The sequence below is a fragment of the Podarcis liolepis genome, assembly GCF_965112155.1.
Source record: "Podarcis liolepis genome assembly, chromosome: 12".
NCBI classification, from domain to species: domain Eukaryota; kingdom Metazoa; phylum Chordata; class Lepidosauria; order Squamata; family Lacertidae; genus Podarcis; species Podarcis liolepis.
Window position 1 is genome coordinate 19,784,314 of NC_139563.1, and position 24,278 is coordinate 19,808,591.

At 42.8% G+C, this 24,278-nt stretch overlaps 1 protein-coding gene and 1 long non-coding RNA gene across 2 annotated transcripts in view; one reads left to right on the forward strand and one right to left on the reverse strand.

The window, feature by feature from the left end:
- Nucleotides 1–24,278, forward strand: part of LOC310689509 (uncharacterized protein) — a 209,398-nt gene that overhangs the window by 31,936 nt on the left and 153,184 nt on the right. The window contains exon 5 of the mRNA XM_083467301.1: nt 4,147–4,237. Coding sequence (XP_083323427.1) covers nt 4,231–4,237 — 7 coding nt within the window. The 5' untranslated portion in view covers nt 4,147–4,230. The remainder of the gene's footprint in view (nt 1–4,146; nt 4,238–24,278) is intronic.
- The window catches only part of LOC310689588, a 40,424-nt gene continuing 33,660 nt past the window's right edge, over nt 17,515–24,278 (reverse strand). Inside the window, exons 3-4 of the long non-coding RNA XR_014517532.1 lie at nt 19,067–19,150; nt 17,515–18,116 (exon numbers count right to left, since the gene is read on the reverse strand). This is a non-coding gene — a long non-coding RNA (uncharacterized lncRNA). The remainder of the gene's footprint in view (nt 18,117–19,066; nt 19,151–24,278) is intronic.

Sequence of the window (24,278 nt, forward strand, 5' to 3'; positions counted from 1 at the left end):
AGGCCTTAAATGATAATTTTAGGTTATCTGTTAGTGACCAAGTTTTAATTTATCTATTTTTTGTTGCTGTATCTGTATTGTCCCTTATACCTAATTGCAAATTCAAATGTATCTGAAGAAGTGTGCATGCACACGAAAGCTCATACCAAGAACTAACTTAGTTGGTCTTTAAGGTGCTACTGGAAGGAATTTTTTATTTTGCAAATTCAAATGTATGCCTATCATGTTTTATGACTTCCTTGATATTGTATGTGGGCTGGAACTGGTCTGTGACGGAAATAATAAATTCTTATTCTTCTCTTTTTAAAGCCATCCAAGTTGGTGGCTATCAGTGGCTGCTGGCCACAATGGCTATTTTCTCCATCCATTGCTGGAGGCAGCAAGCCTTCAAATATCCGTTGCTGGGAATCATAAGAGGGGAGAGTGCTGCTTACTTGGGTCCTATTTATGGGCTGCCCACAAGTACACCGGGGAAAACAGGATGCTGGACAATGATAGGCCTTTGTCCTGATCTTGCAAGACTCTTTAAGTTTACAGGTCTCCTACCAACTCTCAGCACCTTTAACAAACCACAGTTCCCAGGATTCTTTGGGGGAAACCATGACCATCTAAAGTGCTGTGATACTGTATTGTGCAGGTGGGGCCCTAATCACCTGGGTGATTCCACCAATCCGGGCTCACGCAGTGCAAAGGAAGATACAACCGTGTGACTGTTGCCTATGAAAAGTGAAAATAGGAACAGCCTATTGCGAAATGTCCAAGCAGCTTGGCCAGAAATGTTGAAAAGGGAGATGATTTTTGACACTTATGAAAAGGATTGTGAAAAGCTGTGCCGAGTTTTCTTTTCAGCCTTATGTAAGAATATAATAAGCAGGTTTGCAGTGACTTTCCAAAATACAATAGGCATCTAAGCTTTCCAAATATATAACCAGCCAGTGAACGCTGTAAAATATTTGTATAGCTGATTAGCACTAAGTAGAAGAGACACCTACTTTAAAGTATTGCCATGTAAGCGAACAAAGGAGATTGGGGGCGGACAGAGAGAGAGTCCTTTTGTATTTCTGCTCCTGCTCTCCAACCCTTGATAGTAAACTTCCAAGGCATTAAAGGTAGACTAAACAAGAGGCAGTAACAATAGGTTTGCTTCTCCTGGTTTTTAACATGTGAATGCTTAAATTGCAAATCCCTGAACACCATTCTAATTAATAAACAAACTCAATGTGGAATCTATCTTCTTTCATCTGAATCAATAAACAGAGAAGTCATGAGAAAGGGACCTTTTCCCTTCAGGGAGCCTTTTCTTGTTAATGTTGACTCAGATTGTTAGTGCTTACACTTGTCCTTGTCCTTGTGTCATTCTACTTCCTTTTTAACCACCCAACTTCATCTCTGAAGATCTTTGCAAAGTGGCTCTTCATGCATGACTCTCATATTTATTTATACCAGTAATGAATATTAGCTGCCAAAGTAAGCTTTCTAAATTGAAGTAACATTTAATTGCTACACCAGACATTGAAAGATGGATGTCAAATGTCACCTTAATTCATGCCAAAGCATTTGTTGCAATGTGTATTTGAAAGATATGCTTTGAAGAGACAGCCGAATCTCATCATTTCTGAAAATGTGAGTACAGTACTACCTGCTGTCATGAGCAACAACCAAACTTGGCCATAGATGAGTTTGGCCTTTGGTTCTCAAACAGCAACCCCTTATGCTATGTAGCAAAGCATGAGGGGCGGGGGATTTCAAAAGATGTTTACGATTTAAAAATAAAATAATGTATTTTCTCATTTTTACCCTGCTTTTTACAAAAAAAAAAAAAAATCACCAGGCTGCTTATAAGTGCCATATTTTCTATAAGATGCCCCCTATTTTTGAGGACTCCAATTTAAGAAAATGGGGGGAGATCTATCCATGTATAAGACGCCCCCAAATTTTGGACATTATTTTTTAGGAAAAAGCCTAGTCTTATACATGGAAAAATACGGTAATTGCCACAAGAAACCTAACGTCAAGAATAAAATAGAAGCAATAAAAAAGCAATAAAACAGTTCAGCTTTAAAGACAACAGACACAGAAATCAATTCTTAAAAGGCTTCTGGGGTAGAAGAATAAACATTTTCAAAACACCCTTAAAAGCAGACCATGAGGAGGCTTGGCAGGTTTTCCCTGGAAGGGAATTCTACAATCCTGGTTATGTTTAAAAAAGTGGGGCTTAATTTTGATGCTTACCCAATGAGTCTAGAGTTTAACAAGAAACAGAGGCTGAGATGATGAACTTACAACCTGGGTAGGTTTTAGGCAACAGGTTCACATAGAATCATAGAATTGTAGAGGTGGAAGGGACAATGAGGGCCATCAAGTCCCATTCCTTGTAATCCAGGAATCAACTAAATCATGTGGTGTGCAAGTATGAGATACAGAGAGAGTAGATAGATAAACACACACTCAAGAGCACTGCACATCTCAACTAGGCCGTTTAAATCCCTGCACATTGCTAAAATTTTAAAGCAATCAGCAGGCTGTATGTTTGAGTATTTTTGAAAGGAATCTCATGTCTTCTATTTCTCAAGCTAATTTTGATTCAACTTGTCTACGAAAACCAAGTATATTCAGTTTCCCCCCAGTTGACAAGGGGGAGAGCCATATAAACATCAATGCAAAACAATTCCAGTTTTAAATGAGATTTGAGTTCATAATACCATGGACAGTAGCTCAGGCACTAATAGAAACCTGTGGTTTGTTTAAAATAAAAAAGGTAGCTTGACATTTTTGCTTTTAATGAGAGGTCATGCAGATTCTTTTTTCACCTATTTGTGTGTTCCCTAAAACCATTTCCAGTGACAGCATGAATCTAGAAACTCTGGAATTTTGCAGAGAGCCAGAATTCTTTTTGCTAAAGAAGTATGATTCCCTTCACACAGTTGATTTTGTAAAAACCAGCCAGGTCAAACCTGCAAATGTTTCTTCATTGAAACGAACCCCCTGACATGCCTGCGTTTGCATGGGTGCAAGCAATCCGGGGATCTGCTCTGAATGTTGTAGACAGAGGTGCAGCCTGTATTAAAACACCGATGAGTTAGCTCACCGTTACTTCTTCTGCATCTCATCTATGTAGCTATTTGTCCTTAGATTATGTAGAATAATGTGGAGGGAAAGACTGAGGATTGTATAGCTCTTCCATATTTGCCTTCCAGAACCTCTCCCCCTAAATGAAAAAGCGAGACACTATGGTTGGATATTGTGTTTACATATAGCAGAACTCATCAATATCCACAAAATTGCCATCTGGCGCGTGTTCAGATTAAGGTATCCATTGATATACTGAGGAGAGAATCCACTAGAGGACTGAATGAAAGCCACATCATACAATGTTCTTCCACAGCATCCATGCTGTGCTTTTATGCTCCTCAGGAAGGCAGATTCAACATGTCCAAAGAAGGGTTTGCAGGGACAAGGTAATGGAAAGGCTAAAAAGAAACATGGTTGAAAGTGCGAATGAAGGTTCATAAACTAGGAAAGCAGCACATGCATGCTGCACATAGGGAGCAGAGATCAAATGTGGAAATGAGCTAAAGGGTGCAGAATATATTGCCTTTTTTGGCTCTTGAAAGCTTAGGACTCCGAAGGTCTTCTATATTCCGTGTGTGCCTGCCCAAACCTGATGATATCACCAGATACATTCCTTCAAGTCGTTCCGCTTTGTGAAGTCAGATGGGCAATAACTAGAGGGAGAGGCACCGTGTATGTGGAACGCCTTCCCCAGGGGAGGTGTGGCTGATGCCAAACCTGATGTCTTCTCAGCACCAGGCAAAGAGCTTTTTATTTGACTGGGCTTTCCATGACGCACCCTGACGCATACTTAAAATGGTGCTTTTTCTGATTCTATGGAATTTATTTCTCTGCTATGTTTCTGTTATTCAACTGGTTTCTCTTATAGTTGACAGTGTTTTTATTGCTTTCATGCCAAGCTCTTATGCTGAGAGTTCTGTAAACTGAAGAGTGGCATGTAAATGTTTAAAATGAATTTAATAAATACTTATTATCGGTGTCCTTACTCTTAAGAAGGGCTGTTTTGCAGCTTACTGGAAAGTCCTGAGCAGTAAAGGCACAAATGAGTCACACATCTCTTGCTTGTGCTTCCAGGTTAATACGGGAAGAAATCATGCATCGTATTTGCAGGCAGATTCACTGGAGAGTGATCCCGGGCGCCATTTCAGATTTCATTGAATGACAGGTAAAAGGCTTATTAAAGATTAAAGATCTGCTGTTAGATCTATTCAAATAAAAATGGGCACAGCACTCTTACTGGATCAGGGAAGCTGCTGGGGCAGATAAACTACTAAATCCAAAGCCCTTCTAGACTCAGAACTGGAGGGAGCAGTCCCCAACCCCCCATTTCCTTGTTTTTGGACATAATATTCCCCTTCCACCTTGGTCATAACAGGATGGAACATCAACATGCCAGCGCTAGTACTACTTCTGCCCCCAAATGTGTGGTTGTGTCAGGATCCTGATCTGTACTACCCTGGCATGGCATCCACTTTTTTCATTGGCAGGGGTAACCCAGAGATGTGTCCTCCACCCCCACCCCCCACCCCGTGCTGGCTGGGAAAGGGCTTCCAAGGGCAGATTTTCCCTCTTTGAGGCCAGATTTTTTTCTGCATCTGCCGTGGAAGGTCCATGATATCCTTCAGCCTCTGAGACAAGAGGCTTGTGCCCTAATTTGCAAAAGGAAGAGAATGCCAGTGCGAGGGATCAAATGCTGTAGCTGGTGCCATCGTGCCTTATGAGCGACAGTGTAAGTTTCAATGAAACACAAGGAGAAGGAAATAAAATAGAATAGAATACAATTTAAGAGAATGGTGGCAGGGGTGTTTTAAAATACCTCCGTAAGAATGGTTGCAAACAGTTTGTGCCTTTGATAGGAATATCTGGCATGAGGACTACATAACCCAGCAGCGGTTGCCAGTGTGGTGCCTCCTGAACATTGTTGCCCCAACTCCCATCTTCCCTGACCATTGGTCAAGTTGGCTGGGGCTGATGGGAGTCGGAGTCCAGTAGGTTGCAGAACCAGTGAAATGGCTAGAAACAGAGGCACTTCCAAAGAATGGAAGGCAGAACATCGGAAGGTGCCTTACACTGAGTGCCTCTCCAGCATTTCAGACAGGGGCTTCTCCCATCCCTACCTGGAGATACTGGCGATTGAACTTAGGAATTTCTGCATGCATTTCAAGAGGGGACATGAAGGGTTTCGGACAGGGGACATCGCCAGTCCTACCCAAAGAGGCTGGATATTGAACCTGGGACTCTCTGCATAAATCTCAGGAGTTCTTCTCCTACACTTTGGTCCTTTTCCTCTCCTCCAGAGGAGACTGACAACAGCAGCAGGGACGTGCTGAGGAGGGCAGTGGGAAGCCCCTTTTACCAGCCTCCCTGGTTAGTGCTGTTCCTACTGGTCTGGACGACACAGCAGAAATCTGTATGTGCTTACGCAGAGAGAGAGAGAGAAGCAAACGTTGGTACTTTCCATGGTAAATTCCTTCTCTGTGTAACTAGAAATATACAGCAAATTAATTGTCACAAAGAGCATCAGAGAATATTCAAAATCACACCACATAGTCTATCAGCACCCAAATAGCTATCATTAGAGTGTCTTTTCAGGGCATTGATCTGCATGTGATAGAATGTTATATGAAAGCAAAAAACGGGAACATACAGAGTGCATTGTAAAAAAGCAAGCTTTGCTGAAGAAAGGAAGGAGGGGGAAGGAAATGTTATGTAATTCAGGCCTCAAGCTACAAACCATAGCAAAAATCAGGCAAGGAACTGAATTGCGTGCATAATAATACTCTAGCAGCGTACCGACCGGAGAAATTATGATCATTCGTGAAGGAAATGTAGAGCACTGCATCAAGGCATTATATGTGAATACAAAGGATCCATCACTTTTAAAAGCTTATTCCTTTAGGCATGGTGTGCTTCTTATTTAAATGCTGCTGAATAAAGCATTTCTACATATGTGCTTCAAAACTCTATTAGATGAAACCCACCCATCCAGCTGCTGATGGTCTAGCTTTCCAGTAGGTGCACCTAAGGGCTTCCTGGAAAAGTCCCCTTCTCCCCCCGCCCCACCCCAATGGAACACATCTTTTCCTCACTATTAAATGCACTGTTGTTTTGTTTTTAAAAAACGTTGCTCAATTTCATCTCATTTCAGATAACTACATTCAGATTTTTTGACTTGGGAAGCTATTCTTAGTGATAGCTAGTTCACACTCTAGAAGGTATCTGACATCTATAGCATTTAGTGGCAGAAATTAAATGCTGGGAAGTCTGAAACAGGGGTGTATTCTTGCAAACACGCAGTGGACACACAGCAGAGAACTGTAGCCAAACTGAACTCACCAACACATGTGCCCCTCATGTCCCTATGTGTTTACCAAAACATACCATATTCACACAATAGGATGCTCACAGCTGCAACTACCCCTATGTACAGGGCAAACGTGCCTGCAATATAAAACGTGAATTTAAGAGGCAGCATCTATGATTCTGTGATCTGCATTACAGATATAAACTGCTTCAGGAACGCATTAGGATGCTCACAGCTTTATCTCTCAGCATACAAGGCTGTTTTAAGGATGAAAGAGACAGCTATAGACGTTTACTGAAGTTTTTATCCTCAGTCCATGCATTTAATTGATAGTTGTATTTTTACTGTTGCAATTATTAGCAGGGCTGTAAAAATCTGGGCACCCAGTCACTACTGGCACCCCAAAATGAGTCCTGCTGACTGAGTTGTTCTACCTTCTGTGTGCCCCCCAGTATATGGGACCTGGTCACTTTTTCTTTTACTTCCTTAACTCCTCCTCAAAATCAGCTGCCATTCACTGGAGGGAGGGCCATGGTCCTAGGTAGGCTTTAACCTCTGGAAGAAAGGAAAGGAGGGGATGGAGACCAGAACTGGATTTGTCCTCTTGCTGGTGACCTCACTTCTATTCCTCCATTCTCTCTTCCAAATTCTATTACTATTATTACTATTACTATTATTATTATTATTATTATTATTATTATTATTATTATTATATCAGTTCCTAGGTTTTGCAGTTGCTGTTGTTTCACTCCAACTCCTACCAGCCCCAGTGAGCCTTGTCAATGGGCAGGGACAATGGGCGTTGAAATGCAGCAACATCTGGAGGGCCACGAGTTCCCTGTCCCTGTTTCAGAGATTTCGGCCAAATATTTTTAGTCACTCAAGAAACATCCTAACCCTCCTAGCAGTCAGTCAGATCGTGTAATGGGAAACTTTGTATAATAAATGCTTTGTGACCTGGCTTATTTTCCCAAGTTCACCGTGATCCCAATGCTAATGCTCCTCTGAGCTCGTTCTAAGGACATCGTACTGTAAATATTTTGAAGCGCGATGCATTAATTTGATGCTGGCTGTGAGATCTTGAGACTAGCAGGACAGGAATGAATGCTCTTGCTGAAGGAGGGCAGGAATGGCAACTGTTTTGCAGACAGAAATCTCACGGGGTGATTTATTAATTTGTCTTCGCTCAGTCAGGCTGTCATCCTTACACTGTGCTTGCCTTTCCCAGTATAGTTGAAGTGGCATGGGATGCTGGGTTACAGCAGCCTCTCCCCGAGGGAAGGAAAAACCTGAGCATTTTGCAGATGTTCCAAGGGACTATTTGCAAAGTCCCTGCTACCTCTTTCCCTTGCCCCAAGCCCTGCTCCTAGAAGGCAGCATTCCCCAGCCTGCTGGGGGATAGAGTGGGACTAGTATCCCCAGCAACCTGAACAGGAAAAATTATGCGCTATGTGCAATTTCTGCTGAGCTGGCCCTTGGGGTCCTTCCATGAGAATCATGCAGAGCATCATTTTCCCACCTGAGGTACTAGGATTTGTTAGTCCAGTTCAGGAAAAACGATCATCTGCTACAGTGGAACACTTGAGATACCACCACAACCTCCTCTGCCTTCCTTCTGGCACATGGCAAACCTCTGGGATGCCTTGGGGAAGGAGGAGGTTGAAGCCACAGTGACTTGCAGGGTTGGGGTGAGCACACCCTGATCCTGTTCATAAGAATGGGATTGCTCATAACATCCCTAGTTTTTGTGTGTGTTGGGGGTGTATGTGTTGAAAATTGCATCCCCAACTTGTAATCTGCACGGTCCATATTACCATTCCAGGATTCTGCCCCTTCACTCCACTGTGTGTGTAGACCAGGCCTATATGGGAATGTAAGCATCTTGCTAGATTAGATCAAAGGCCTTTCTAGTTGAACATCTAGTATAAAATCATGCATGGCGTGCAGATGGGTTTCTTCATCTCTCATAATACTAGAACTCAGGGCTCTCTTCCCATGAAGGTGAATGTTGGAAGATTCAGGACAGACAAAGGAAAGTATTTCACCCATAATTCTCTTTCTACAAGAGACATTGGTGGCCATCAATGTGGACAGCTTTAGAAGACAAAGAGACAAATTCATGGAGGATATGCTGGGTGGAGCTAATGGGACTTGTAGTCCAACGTCTGGAGCGCATAATGTTGACTTTCCCTGCAGCGCACAAATATTATGGAAATTCATGTCCTTTTGTGGGGGGCGGGGAATGTGTGTGTGGGGGGGGGGTTGGTAATGTGTAAGCAGCCCCCCTACCTGAGGCCCTGTCTTTCTGCGTGCTGATGAAATCAAACACTCAGGAGATTGGCTTGGAAGATTTACCTTTGTGCAAAGAAAGACCACGAACCATCTCACTTTACAAATTTCTTTTCAACAAGTGACGTTTTCCAACACAAATGGAGAGGGAGGCATCTGAGAAGAACGAATGCTGTTCCTAGCAAAGTTGAATCAAGCCCAGAAGAAAACAAACATTTCTGCTCCAATATCAGGACTTAGTTTGTGTGTATTTTTAAAAGGATTTAGGATTTGGTCTGCTTCTCACTGAAGGTATTGGAAAAATGCCCAATTACTCTTAATGGAGATGGATTACATCCTTGGACCCTGATCCAACTGCACACATGCAACCAGTGCCAGCTTAGGGCATTTTTCTGCATGAGGCGGAGCCAAAATGGTGCCGCCCTGCTATGATAATAAAGTCTTGCTGCACCATTCAGACACTTAATTCATGCCTTCATTCATCTCCCCTTCACGGTGCTGTCTAAAGCTGGTCACTTCACCCTCCTGTATAGCAGTGCCAACCCTGGCTCCTCAACTTTTAAGAGCCCATGGGCACATTCAAAAGCCTCTAGAAAAAACCGTTGAGGGCATTTCACAGAAGTAAAACTGGCAATGCTTAGACACCCACCCCCCAACAGGCAAAACACATGCACACACCCCAACAACTAAGCACAAAGATAAGAATAGGAGGCTAACCCACTTAAGAAAAAAGGAAACCCCCCACCTGGGCAAACTCTGCCTTTCAAAACATTAAAAATGGGGACGGGGGCTTTGGATGCCATGGTGTCCATGGGCACCACATTGGGGATCGCAGGCATACACAGTCCCCATGGCTGGATTGGACCTGGCAGTTGTGTATACAGCATCTGTCTTAATGCAGTTAGGTATACATGCATAGAAGCAAGAAAGAAGCACTCCCTTGCTGGTGCGAGGAAGTATCTTCTAAGGTTGTTCCACTATTTTCAGAATAAATGCAGAAGAATGGGTGACCTCACAGAGTAAATATTCTTTAGTATAAGTTAAGAATGCTGAAGTCCTGGCTGAGCAGCTGGCAGTGACCTCCATCAGCAAGTTCCCCCTTTTTTTGGCAGCAGTTCCTTCCTTTTGCTGCAGAAGAGCTTAAATGTTTCCTTGGATTCCTCAGTGACATGCAGGCAAATCCAGCAGCGGAGAACAGCTGCAAAACAGGCAGCAAATTCAGAAGAAGCTGAAAATTGATTTAAGGGGGAGCATTAAGGACAAAGCAAGAGCTTATCATGACTCCCCCCCTCCCCAATTCTTTGTTAACACATTGCTTTCTCGAAAGATAAAGCATAAAGCTGTTTTCTTCCTTCGGACTGACCAAAAATGCAGTTAATTTTAGGACTTCGTGGGGTTTTCATCGCTGATTCTGGACATAACAGAATGGGCAGATAAGTACAATTGGTAAAGAAGTGGATCATTATAATGCTTGCTGTTTTGCATCTCAACTGAAAATAAAGACCGGTTTTCCTATTTGGAGTATCTTGCAAGGTGTTCTGAAGGTGTTCTCCACTTCTTCTTGAGGACAATGGACACTTTTACACAACCATTTTAATCATTTAGTATTTTTTCATAGTACTTACAGGTGTGTTTGGTGCTTTTGACAAATGGTGCAATATGTACGTTCCTGTCCACAGTAGCTTGCAAAAAGAGACGGAACAGGGATGTGGGGATATGACAGGTGGGAGGGAAGGAACAGAGCAAATAATTATAGTTCCAAATTTAAATTTGAAATGGAAGCACTATAGTAAGTTGCAGGATATATTATTGAGTTATATGTTAAACTATAAGAAATCTCTGAGGAGTGGACGAAGAGAGAGAAGATTTAGGTGGAAAAGGGAAGCAAAAAGATGCACATTTTTTTCTACACTTCTTAAGAGAGGAAGAATGACAAATGTGTCCAGCAAGACCATTCCAGACGTAGGGAAAAGGAAGAGATAACGGACAGCAAATCAAAGGAGAATGGTCAGGAGGAGCCAAACTGTTGAACGCCTCAAAAACTAAAACTAAAAGCAGAATATGAAGGGGCAAATTAAAGATCCAGTTAAGAGGTCAAAAGAGAAAAGTAATATGATCATAACGAATTCCAGAGGGATTCAGCTGTGTTAAGCTGTTGGTAGCAAATAAATAAATAAAAGCCCCACAACACTGTTTTTTATATTGTGGCATAAGCTTTTGTGGACTGAAGAATGGGGCCATGAAATGCACAGGAAATCAGCAAGTCTGTCAGAGCCCAATGTGTGACATAAGTTTTTCTTGCAAGGCTAATTTAGCACCTAAGGCGAGACAAATAGTTTCAAAGTGCTTTGTAGTGTTCTAGTCTTGACTGGAAACAAATTTGTTGATTAAATTTTAGTCCAGTGTGAAATTGCAGCACCACTGTTTGCAATACATTTCCTCTGCCCCATGCCCCCCCCCCGTGTATGTATAATATACCTGCCAACAGAGATGTCCATGAAAGCTTATTCCAAAATAAATATGACCCAGCATAGTCCTGTGGGTGTTTGCTCAAAAGTAAGTCCCACTGAGTTAAGAGTCCATAGGATTGTTACCTTCATGTGTAAGGTAGAGCGTTAGTTTGATCAGAACCATTGGTGAGCTGGACCAAAGTGGCAGAATTCTGGGATGAGAACAAAGGTTTAAGGCAAGCCATCAGCATGCCTCAAACATGGCAATATGATAAAAAATGATTAAAGACTGAGCCAATATCTTTGGACTAGAAGCAAAAAGAAAAAGGTAAATAGTAGGCTTTCTGAAAGCTACGACAACCTTGTCCTGGAAAAGGTAAGAAGAAAGGAGGACGCTGAGTTTGAGAAATACATTATCTATGTTTTCCAGACACCAGGTTGTCCAGTTCCTGCATCTGCAAGTTGCTGCAAATTTGTTAAAGTGATAATGCTGAATGCGGGCACACCTCCTGCCTCAACTGACACAGTTACACAGAGCTGTATGTTATCTGCTGTCCATTAAGTACCTTAGATTGCCCCACCCACTGTTGCCGTTGGTGTATTTTGAGCAATAAGGAAAGTCTACAACACCACTTTGTTTTTGGTTTTAGCAATGCACTTTACAAAGCAGGAGTGGGAAGCTATGGCCCTCCAGATCTTGTTGGAATCCGATTCCTATCATGCCCAAGCCATTGGCCCCACTGCCTGGTGCTGATGGCAATTGCAGTTCAACACCTGGAGAGCCACAGGTTTCTCCCCACCACTGTCAACCTGCTATAAAGTGTCCCACTGTTTTCAGTTCTTGGCTGCATGGACTAATGGCCCTGGCAGTATTAGCATTATATACAGTCAGTCCATGGGTCCATCTTCTGATCTTCTGGGTTGCCTCTTCTGACCAGCAGCAGCTCTTCAAACATAGACAGGGATCCTTCCAGCCTCTACTACCTTAGAAGGAGATGTGAGGAACTAAACCTGGAACTTGGTGCACGTAAAGCATGTCCTCTAGTGCTGAGCTGCAGGTCCTTCCCCAATAAAACAATCCCGGCCTCTCTGCTCTTCACGTCCCGACTTTGCAAGGCTGGTTTCGTGTTTACAGAGCTATATGGACAAGACAAGGGAAAGAACATGATGCTTATACACATCTCTCTTCGCAGGCTGCCTTTTATCTGCATTTGCCTACCTTAAATATCAACATTGTGACTTTGGAATTTTGTTATGAAGTTAAAAGCTTAAACGAAAAACTTGCTTCCCAGAGCAGCCAGAAATATTTGAACACTTAAAGGCTTTCTGTCTGTGATTCAGAGATTTATTTATAAGACTGCTGATTTTGGGACATCAAACGTATACATTCAAACTGCAGGAATGAGTCACATTTGTAGGAGGTAATTACTACCAGAAAGTACATTCTAACTTTTGTCGGTTCCTCTTTAAAATGTCCACTTAAGAGTGCCATGTTCTAAAAATAGCATTCTTTGTTATGTGCTCAGTAAAATCCAGCCTTACTGTATGGTGTGGTAATCTATGGAGGTTTAGCCTTGTGGTTAAGGGCATGTGTAGGCTTTACGGGAGGGCAAGTCCTGGACCATTTCTGGAGCGGTGGCCTGGTTAAAAATCACAAAAGCTAGTGCACTGATGCTGGTCTTTGTGGGCGCAGCTAACATTTGCAAACATGATACTTCTGCAGCACAAACCCTGGAAATGTTTTGCAATGCTCTTTGGCAGTTAGGGAATCCAAAAATTGTACGTGAGAGGGATTTCACAGTTGGAGGACATTCCAGGCATGCATGGTAACTTATCCTATAGCAAGGGAGGGGAACCTGTGGCCCTCCAAATTTATTATTGGACTCCATCTCCCAGGCAGCATGGCCATCTGCCAGGAACGATGGGAGGTGTGGGCCAGCAACATCTGGTGGGACACAAGTTTCCCATCCCTTATGGTGCGTGGCTTTGGGATCACCCTCTATTGAAGGGCTGTGGCCTTCCAGGTGCTGTTGGACTCCCATCAGATGTAGCCAGCATTGCCAGTGGTCAGGGATGATGGGGGTTGTGGTCCAGCAACATCTGCTGCAGTTCTTGACACAGAACTTGGAGGATGCATTGGTTCCAGTCCCTGGCTTGGAGCTATTTTTGGCTCTTTTGTCCAGTCCTTTTCCTGCTCCAGAACTTCAGCTGTTTCAAATCCCCACCCTCCCAAGATTTATTCTTCAGCTCCCATGTGTTCAGCTGCCCTTGCAAACGCTGTTCCAAATGCCCAGTAGGACATTGCACTCCCAATGCGCTACTTTGCCCTTATCCTTTCTTAGTTCACTGGTGGCAAACTTGCCCTTCCAGCTGGTTCTGCAGCATGAAGCCTCTTTGTTCAGTTTGTTGAAGCCCTGGCCAAGGCCCTGCCCTCTGTCTGAAGTCTGTCTCACCCAGACTGGAAAGGGGGCAATCTGTCAGCAATGCAGGATCACAGTCTTCCGCTGCCTTGGAGTCTTCTGAGTTACTGATGACTTCATTGGATCTTTGAAGTCTTCTTCTGGCAGATCAGGGCTACCCTTCTCTCCTAACAGCAGGAAAAGTGAGAATCAGCCAGCTCAGGAAAGGTGAGAATTGAGGAAGGTGGCTCTGTGCCGTGTCCAAAAGCACAGGTCCCTGAAACCTGTCATTTCCAGGGGAGAAATGATTGCAGAGAGCTGGTAGGAGAGGCGAACCGGACAGCTAGTTGTGCCAAAAGAAGACACTGGCTGGAAAGGTCCAATGAGTGTGTGCATGTGTTGTGCTCCTGCAGTTATCTGTGTGCATGCCACCTCTGGGTGTCACCTCTCTCTGCAATTTCCCAATTAGCTGAGCAGCAGGAAAGAGAACTATCCTCCAAAAACACAACACATGGTGTGTAATAATGCTGATGCAAACTCCTCTTCCTTTAGAGGAGTTTGTATCAGCATTACTACACATGTGTTGTGTTTTGGGCATCTGTTGTCTGCATGTGTGCAAGGGGGAATGTGGGGTGGTGATGCCCATTTTTGCTTAGGCCACACTTGTATGCACACCTCTGAGGGTTGGCTAAAAGGGAATGCAACCCTCTGGCCAAAAAAAGAGGTTGTGCTATAGTTGTGCTATTGTTGCAAGAATTTCACAAACCTAGGCATCTCTACTCAGTAGAGCAGGCCTTACTCACTGATAAGTGGATATTGGATTGCAGCCTTGGTTTAGTACATATCATTGCTGCCTTACTAGCCAGGAGAATTCTTCCATTTGCTTCTGCGGTTGTTTGTTACAGTTATTTTGCATTTGCAAGAATGATAGCATGGTACAGTTCTGCATAAATGAATACAGGTTATGAATCAGTGTGGAATTGAGCCCAGTGCTGTCCTCTGCCTGTCACAACCTTATAAATTAATCTCCCCATGCAGGGGATTATGCCTATTCCAAAAAGCTGCCATCGCCCTTCCCACAGTAATCTCTTTCAGTATGTTCTGAGGGTGGTTGTTCCTATCATTTGGTCCACCCTACAAACAAACAAACAAACAAACAAACAAACTCACACGCTTCATAGCAGGGATTTAATTACTCTCATTAGGGGCATGTAGTGTGCTGTCATACCACAACGCTATGGTTCAAAAACCCAAAACAAATAGATGCAACTGTGATCAGCAAGAAAGACCAGACACGTTTTGAGTGGTTACTGCACTGTGGTTACAAATGGAATGCAGAGACTCTCCATTCAGTTCTGTGGGCTATGGAGCTATTCCAATAAGAAGTCTGATCATGCATCAGAAGATGTGTGTCCACCACATATTTTGAGCCAGTCATTTTTAGGTCACCATCCCTCCTTCAAAGAACAATGGCCCATGTAGACAGTTTTCACAGAGGTCCATCAAGCTATCTAGTAACCATACCATGTGGTAGTTAGTCCAGGGCCTCCTCGACTGCCTTCCGTGCTGCTAATCAGGCTTATCATTGCTTGCAATTTTGCTGGCAGCAAAGCTGCAGCCCCCCCCCCCATTGAGAAAGATCAGGAATGGGCAGATCTAATAAAAACCGAGCAAGTCAAACAACAAGCTGGACCTTGAAACTGGTTCCTTTCCAGGTTTGCTATGTAACACGCTGCAGGTTCTCATTTCTGCTCCCCCCCCCTAGAGATCAAAGCCAATATTCCTTCTAGTTCTGTTGCTCCAGTTCCTTCATTTCTCGACTCCCACATTATATCCAGTCAAGTGATCATGCAATATGCATAGCTATATAATTAATGCCAAGAGTTCATCACTGCTTTCACCCAGTTGTTTATAACAATGGGAATGCTGTTTGTTTAGAGATCTAACCTCTTGTCCGTGGAGTGAGAAAACCATTTCCCATTTCCATTTATTATATTTTTATGCTGCTTTTGACTCACATGAATCACAAAGCGGCTCACAAATAATAAATAAGAAAACAGAACGGAAGGTCACAAATATAACACAAATCACATAGAATAGTTAACAAATCACTAAAGCCACCACATTCTAGAAAACACTATGAATAAAACAACTTTAAAAAATAAGCTAAACAGCACAAACACAAGCAGCATCATATAACCATTTTCCTCTGTCTGAAATGTCTTACTCTATCACCTCCACCATGGTTCATATATGGTGCCTTTCAACTAAAACTTCTGCTCCTCACATGGTATATTCCCTTGGCTCTTACAGTTTGGACTCTTGATAATGCCTCTTTCCATGTCGTCTTATTGGAATGTGTTTAGGTGAGAGGTGGGGTTACAGTGGCCCTATTGTTGGACACACCAACTCCCCTCAGCCCCAGCCAGCATGACCAACTGTGAGGCATGATGGGAGTTGTAGTCCAGCAACATCTGGAGAGCCACAGGCTCCCATCACTCATTTAGATCCTGTGCAAGTTTGTTACAGGATCCAAACCTGTCCTATTTCTTACCATACTCTTCTAACCACCACCCACAGCACAGTTTTGTTGTTGTTTCATCTTACAAACATCACAGCTACAACTGGTTTATGAGAGTTCAACATTTGTTCTGGTTCTTAAACCCTTATTCTTCAAATCCATTTTTGCACAGCAGGCATGAGGAACGTTTGGGCTTGAGGTGCGAGACATCCTTCTCTCTTCCATTCTCTCCATCATCCGTTCTTTCCCTCTCTGACACACACGTACGTACTTTTTCTCCCCTTCATCCATCATTCATTCATCCTCTGGTTAGTGTGTGTCAGCATCAGTCATGCACATTTCAGGAAGAATAAAGCCTTCATCACACCAGGCCAGCAATGAAATGAAAGATTTAGAGAGTCAGAGGCTCAGGTTTGGGGGCACACTAGGTTTGGGGACACACAGCTTCCAGGTTTGGGGACACACAGCCATAATAAGAGTAAGAATCTTCAAAATATTGAGGAACATACTGCCGGGAAGGACAAGGTTGGGGAAATCTTACTGTTGCACAACTATGCATTTTAATTATTGCATTGTTTATACATGTTATGCCTTAGAATTAGCTGTGCTTGTTGTTAAATAAAATAGCTTTGCGTGTTCTCCCATATGGTTTGGATTTGGTTAGGAGGGTTCAAGCCTATTTACAAGCTTAGCACTCCTGGAAGTAAGAAGTGAGGTCCTCTTGTGAGAGAAGGGTTATTGGTTTGCTCTGCTTTTGTTTTTGTTCATTATGTCTTTTGTGTCTTCTTTTTGTGTTTTTATGTTGTGAACCGTCCTGTGATCTTCAGATGAAGGGCAATATACAAATCAAATAAAATAAAACGAGTCAAAACTGTGATGTGTTGACTCATTTTATATTTTAGAATAGCTAATGTTCTTCTAGGCTTCATCAACAGAAGTATAGTTTCCTGATCAAGGGAAGTAATCCTACTGCTCTATTCTGCCTTGGTCAGACCACACCTGGAGTGCTGTGTCCAGTTCTGGGTGCCACAATTTAATAAGGGTATTGAGAAACTGGAAGGTGTGCAAAGGAAGGTGACCAAGTTGATCAGGGGTCTGGAAAGCAAGCCTTATGAGGAACAGTTGACAGGAATGTTTAGCCTGGAAAAGAGGTGAGTGAGAAGAGATATGATAGCCATCTTCAAATATCTAAAAGGCTGTCACATGAAAGATGGAGCAAGCTTGTTTTATCATAGCCCTGAATAACTTGTGCTCAGGATACCTTAAGGACTGCCTTACTTTGTCCTTCCCAAGTCAATAACTCAGATAATCTGGCAGGCACTATGGGGGGGGGGTTAAACACTGGAGGCTCAACTTCTCATTGACGTGACTCATGCTTCGGGTCCATGGAGGGCCACTAATTGTGCTCCTCCATGGAGCAGAAGCATGAGTCACATCAATGAGATGTCTGGCCTTCAGTGTTGTGGGCCCAATTCCCTCCTACTAAATATCAGACAGGCACCATCCCTGCTGAGTTTCAGGTGCTAAAGCAGTATTATTTCAGGAGGTCTTTGCATCATGAATGCTTCTCCCGTTTTCTTTTCTTTTATTAAAAAAAAACTAATGTTCTTCCATGTCTTTAAATTTCTGCAGTTGACTTTATGTTTTAAATTTTGCATACTGTGTATTTTTATTTGTAAGGCACTTTGAGACTTTGGTGGTGAAAAGTTTTTTTAAAAAAAACCAAATAAAATTAGATGTGAAATGGGACATATTCAAGAGAGCCACTGTATGCTCTAGCCACACACTTCAGTAAGATCAAATAAATAAATAAATAAATAAATAAATAAATAACTATTGAGAGTTTCTCCTACCTAATAAATCCTGTTGAGGCTACAGCTTGGATAGTTAAAACATCTTTAACAAGACCTAAATCACATTATTTGTAGCTCTAGCACTTACATGAGGTGTTTGTTGTCAGAAGTGGTCCTCTTCCTCCTCCCAAGCTTGTTCCTTTTCAAGTGAATCACCTTCGCTGTAGGGGTTCTCCCGGGAATTGGGATTGAAAGGGGATTACCAGGAGAAAGCTCATCATGGTTTGCCTGTAAAAAGAAACCCTTTATTGAAACAACTTTCAGCCCAACCTTACAGTTTCCTTGCCAGGCTTTAGCTCATTGAAGCTCTAAAAAAAAAAATGCCCGGATATTTAAACATCAGTAATTAGTTTTAATGGAAAATATTTGTTGGTTTTTGTTTTTTTTAAAAAACCCCAAATCTTGGAGGGAAAACAAACCAAGAACCCAAAGGAATAAATGAAAACTAATGTGGGAAATTCCAGTTGGATCAAAGTAATTGAGTAAACCACAGTTCTGGATGGCTAGACATGAATGTAGGATGCATGAAAGGGATTCTCTCACATCCAGTGTATTATGTGGGGATGTTGGCTGTGGAAGGAGACAATGATAAAGAAGCTTATAAATGCGGACAATTTGTTCAGAACCACTGCTCTATTTAATCATGTCTTGGTGCCAGAACTGGACTGTGCAGCAGGTCTTGCACCACCACCTATCTATGGCCAATGGAGACCAGCCTTACCAGCCAATGGTGGCTTGTGCACCAGTAGGTCAAGCCATGGCGGCTAAAAGACCCTGCCTGCTAGAAGAAACTCTGGATTGGGCTTGCTCATTGGCCTGAGCAGCAAGGGGAGGGACCAGAACTCAGTGATAGATAGGGGTGGGAGAGAAATTTGATTCAGTTCACATTTAAAGGTGAACCTCTCTAATTCACAATTTCTGAAACAATATGCGAGCTGAAAATCAGCCACCCTTCGAAATTTGCAGTTCTCCAGCCAAGTAGCGTGTACAGAAATGCATGTGCTAGGATAAATTGTGCATAAGAATGCATGTGTTAGTGAGAAAATATCCAAAAAGGCGTTATAGACTTCTCTGTGCCACAGGCTCCCCGCCCCCACTCACAAAGCCCTGTTACCGCTTCAGCTCCCAACATCTCCTCCTCCCAGTCTTCTTCCTCTGACTACTCATTGTCATCTCACTACCAATCCCTGGCTCTGAGCTTTCTTCCCCTGGGAGTTCTCCAGCTGGTTCCTCCGATCCTTCCGAGTTCATCCAACCAGTCCCTGACATTTTCTAGAGGTGCTCTAAAATTATATGTAAGGACAATGACATTATTAATACATGGCAATGCATTGGAGGTTGAGAGATGAAGAGGGCAAGGGGCATTTTGGAATGCGAGATCTCCAGATCTTCCACTTTGCAAGAGCAGTGGTAGAGATCTCCTTCCTGGTGGCCACTTTTTAAGAAGTAGCCGCATCCAGTCTTCGTTTGAAATGCTGTGTGAAGTCAGTACTGTGTTTGACTGGTTTGGTTTTCTGCAAGAAATGGTGGAAACCATGAGAGGAATACCAACTGCCTGGCCATGATCAAATTGCAGCACCAGGATAAAAAAAAATTCCGCACAGCATCATACAAGTGATAAAACACATTTCATAGGAGGCAATGGGTAAAACATATTACTTGAAAAACTCTGGTAGCCTTTGACAATCTGCAGTTTGAATCTGATATCCGAATCGATGCCTGCTCTGTTATGGAGTTATTTGTTTGCCGTTATGGAGACAAGATGTTTTTCTCCGTACAGACATCCCTAAACCAGCTGGCAGAAGTCAAGGAATGAGAATATAAGTCTCAGCTGACAAAGTGCAAAAAGAATGTTCACAAGCATTCTTGGAAATCTTGCTCTTAAATAAATAAATGGAGTAAAATACCATGAGGAAGACAGTGGGATAGGATTAATATTTCATGACCTAGTAAATTTCAGTAGTGAATATTGCACTCGTGCCAAGTTTCTTAGACGCTTTTAGAAACTGAGCATTTTCTATCGGCTCACCCAGCAGCAAAAATGAGGTGCTCAGACACGATGCCTTGGGATGGATCAGTCTGTCAATTTTGGTTTCTCTCAGTTTCTCATTTTTCCAGCCGTAAATTCTTTTCACCCCATTCCTGCATCAGTTTGTGAAATTTTCTTGTTAAATCTTCATATTAAAAACTGAATACATTTTCATATGCATTTCTCATACTATCCACACGGTGAATGTGATTTTGCCCAGTGCATGCATTTGCCCAAGAAAATTCCCAAAATATAATGTTATTTTGCACATTATTTTCACTAATATATGCACTTTCGTGCTTTCTTTTTGGGTTGGAGAACTGTGTAAGAGGAGGTCTTAGTCTGAAGGATAGCAGTATTTCAGTTTGCTTATTGATTTGGGCAGGGAGAATTAAGCGGGTTTGCATGAAAATATCGTATTTTTCGCCCTATAGGACGCACCTTTTCCCCTACAAAAATGAAGGGGAAATGTGTGTGCGTCCTATGGAGTGAATGCAGGTTTTTGCTGAAGCCTGGAGAGCGAGAGGCGTTGGTGCGCACCGACACCTCTTGCTCTCCAGGCTCCAGGAAGCTATCCGCAAGCCTTGCGCGCCCAGGGGGAGTTCCCCCGGGCGCGCAAGGCTTGCAGGCGGCAGCCTGCAGCGCGGAACACGGGGCGCCCTCCGGAGGACGCCCCGTGCTTCGCGCAGGTGTCAGCAAGCCTTGCACACCCGGGGGAGCACGCCTTGTCATTGAGAATGCTAGGAGGATATAAAGATGCACGAGAAGTCTGGTGAATTAGACACAGTCTCCTTGCACCGACTGCACCTTCTGATCTGATGAGAGCAATGCAGGCAATTGTAGCTGGATCACTCTCAGCATTTCACAGGTGACGCCAGACAGCCAAACTGGTACTGCTGGCTCCCAGGTTGGCTGGTGCCTTCTCACAGTCTAGATAACACATCACTTTGGGCCTGACCTAGGCTGGTCACTTAAGCCTCATGAAAAAAAGAGGAAACACATCACCAAAAAGGATGGCGAAAGAAGACATGGATTCACATTACATTTGCATAATCAAGTACACATGCAAATTTAAAAATAATTAATTTAAACAGGAACACATCTCAGCAAGGTGAGGAAGGTGGTGGCCAAGTGCCCTGTGTGTCTGCTCAACCTGCTGTCCAGGTGCAGACTGAACCCCTGTTCTTCCTTCCTAGAGTTTGCTCACTACCATCTATCTAGTTATCTATCTATCTATCTATCTATCTATCTATCTATCTATCTATCTATCTATCTATCATCATCTATCTATCATCTATCTATCTATCTATCTATCTATCTATCTATCTATCTATCTATCTATCATCATCATCTATCTATCATCTATCTATCTATCTATCATCATCATCATCTATCTATCATCTATCTATCTATCATCTATCTATCTATCTATCTATCTATCTATCTATCTATCTAATCTATCGTCTTTAAACCACACTTTCATATGAAATATTGCATGGCGGTATATGCAATACTGTATTAATAACATAAAGAATAAGATATTTACACTGGATACGAGCTGGAACACCATTCAAACTGTGGACAGCTTCAAATAGAGGATTGTCCTCTGTAAAGGAGGCCATCTTCAATCTGACTTCAAACTGTCTTCTGTGGTCCTCCAGTGGCCCACGAACTTCATGCAAGGGGTCCATGGCGTCTGTGGATCTGGCTGTGAAATATTCATGTTAACTCTTAATTGTGCTTTTAGTGGTTATGTCTGCAATTTGAATGGTAAGACCATGAAATGTAGTCGACAAGAAATAAAACCAGCAAGAAGAATGCAATTAAAAATAATACAGCACCTAGCACAGCACATGACAATTGCTACAGGTTGTACAATGACAATAAAGGTATTCTTGTTATTACAAGAGAGAGGAAAATCCACAAGTGGTTGCAGCAATTTTCAAGTGGCCCATGAGGGGCGGGGAGGCTATTTGGGAGCCACTGCTCTGGCTTCTAGGGCTACACTGAGTACATTCTGCCTCACACAGCATTACTCATTCTGTTTGCCCTCTAACTGGTTGCTCATCTCATCCCCCTGCCTGCCATCTGCCATGGGAGGCCTCGCTCAAAATTCACTAAGATGTCCGGAGTTAATTTCGCCCAGCGTGTCTAGGGCTGATTGAAGAAATCTGCTATTGGCACAAATACAAAGCTTTTCACTATTTCCATATTTAAGTTGGATCAAGCTTGCTGGGAAGGTTGCTCTTCCAAATTAATATAACACAGCTTTATTGAAAATGTGCCGTTGCCAGAAGTGGCTCGCGATGATGAGATAGGTAAGGCACGCAGGAGGGCAGCAGCCTCCCCATGTTTGAAGTCATGTAACTTTTGGGACCTCAAAACGGCAAAAGTTCCTCCGGCTTTTGTTCCTGACCTCCAGCAGTAACTCTCCCATTTGCTTGAGCGGGGGAAACAGCATTTGAGTCTGTGGGAATTTGAGCCTGTAAAAACATTTTTTCCCCTTTTGAGTACTGTAGATTGCAACTATCCACAAGCTTTGGGGGAAAACAGTAGACTTTACCCTCATGATCCAATCATCCATTACTTGCAAAACCTTCAAAAACCGGGACGAGGAGAGAGAACATAATATAAATATTGCTTCTAGCCTCCTTGTCTGTGTTCTCAGGGTGGTTGTTTTTTTAGTGTCACAAAGACCCTTAATACACATTTAAAACTTTGTCTGTCAAGAGGAACCTTTTTGACGCTGCCCTCATTGTTATTTCAGGGTCTTGCAGTTGAAATATAATGTTTATGGGACTCTGAGATTTGCACTTGTTCGTGTGCTATATATACATTGGGTTTATAAGAGGGAATGACCTAAACCACCTTGTTTTCAGGCAGTGATTCCCAAGGGTGGCAAAACAGTCTTAAAAACCAAGCTGGGGGAAAGGAGGCTTATAAATGTGTTAAATTGCTGGGGGTCAAGGGGTGGGTTGATTCCCTATGTGAATTTCTTCGACATTTCTCATTTTGGAAAATATGTTTAGGATTAGAAATAAATTTAAAAACAAGCAGACACCTCAACCTTCAGTCACAAGTGTGTTCATATTTCATGCGCAGCTTATTCGTTTCAAGGTTTTTCTGTGTAATAACGTGCCTGTAGAACACACAAGTTCTGCAAATCATCAGCTTCAATGTGCAAATTTCTTCAGTCAAAATAGAGGGGGGATGCTTTTAAATGCCAAGGTTTCAACAAGAACTGGACTTATTTAACCTTGTTCTGTTTATTGGCCATAGTAGTAGTGCTGCATCAAAAAAAAAAAATCCTTCTGTTTTTAACTACATTCCTCTGCCAAATAATGCTGAAAGAAATTGCATTTGAAAATTAAAGAGAAAACTTTCAGTTAAATCCTCATGGGTGAGATGTGGGATTTACTTTACATTCATGGTAGCCAATGCCTGTATTCTTCAGCCATCTTGACTTCCTGCGTTTCCTGGAAATCCCACAACATCATTGGCTGGGATTTCCTGGGCCCACTGCATTGGCTCTGCTGAGTGGGGCTCTGTTTCCATACAAGTGGGTCATTAGATGAACTTTGTAAATTTTAAGAACTGGTTCCTGAATTTGCTTTTCCTCCTCCCCACTTCCCATTCCCCTTTCCTTTTGTGTCATGTCTTTCAGATTGTAAGCTTGCAGGCACAGACTGGTGTGTACCACCCTGAGGTTCACGGATGAAGGGCAGTATACAAATTTAAGAAATAGCAATCATCATCATTATTTGTTACTGGTGATTTTCTGTAAGCCACTCTGAGAACTCTTTTTGGCTCAAGAGCATGGTAAAAGTGCTATAAGTAAACAGACACGAGCCCCTGTGACAGGCAGGCAATAAAAGGCCTCTGAATTGGTGAGGCCGATCCTGCCATGGCTTTTTCAACCTGCCTTGCCCCACCCTCCAGCCCTAGGAACCTTCATGAGGGAACTGTTAACCAGAGGGAGGACTGTGAGGGGAGAGAGACTCTTGTTTTCCATCAGGGAGTGCTTGGTTTGACCTTTGCTGCTCCAGCTTAAGTCCAAGGAACCTTTAGAAGGGAGTTGCTGCCACAGGGAATATGTATACAGTGGTACCTTGGGTTACAGACGCTTCAGGTTACAGACACTTCAGGTTACAGATTCCGCTAACCCAGAAATAGTACCTCGGGTTAAGAACTTTGCTTCAGGATGAGAACAGAAATTGTGCTCCGGTGGCGCGGCGGCAGCAGGAAGCCCCATTAGCTAAAGTGGTTAAGAACATTTTCAAGTTAAGAACAGACCTCAAGAACGAATTAAGTTCTTAACCCGAGGTACCACTGTATGTGTATTTGAATGAGCCGACTAGAGT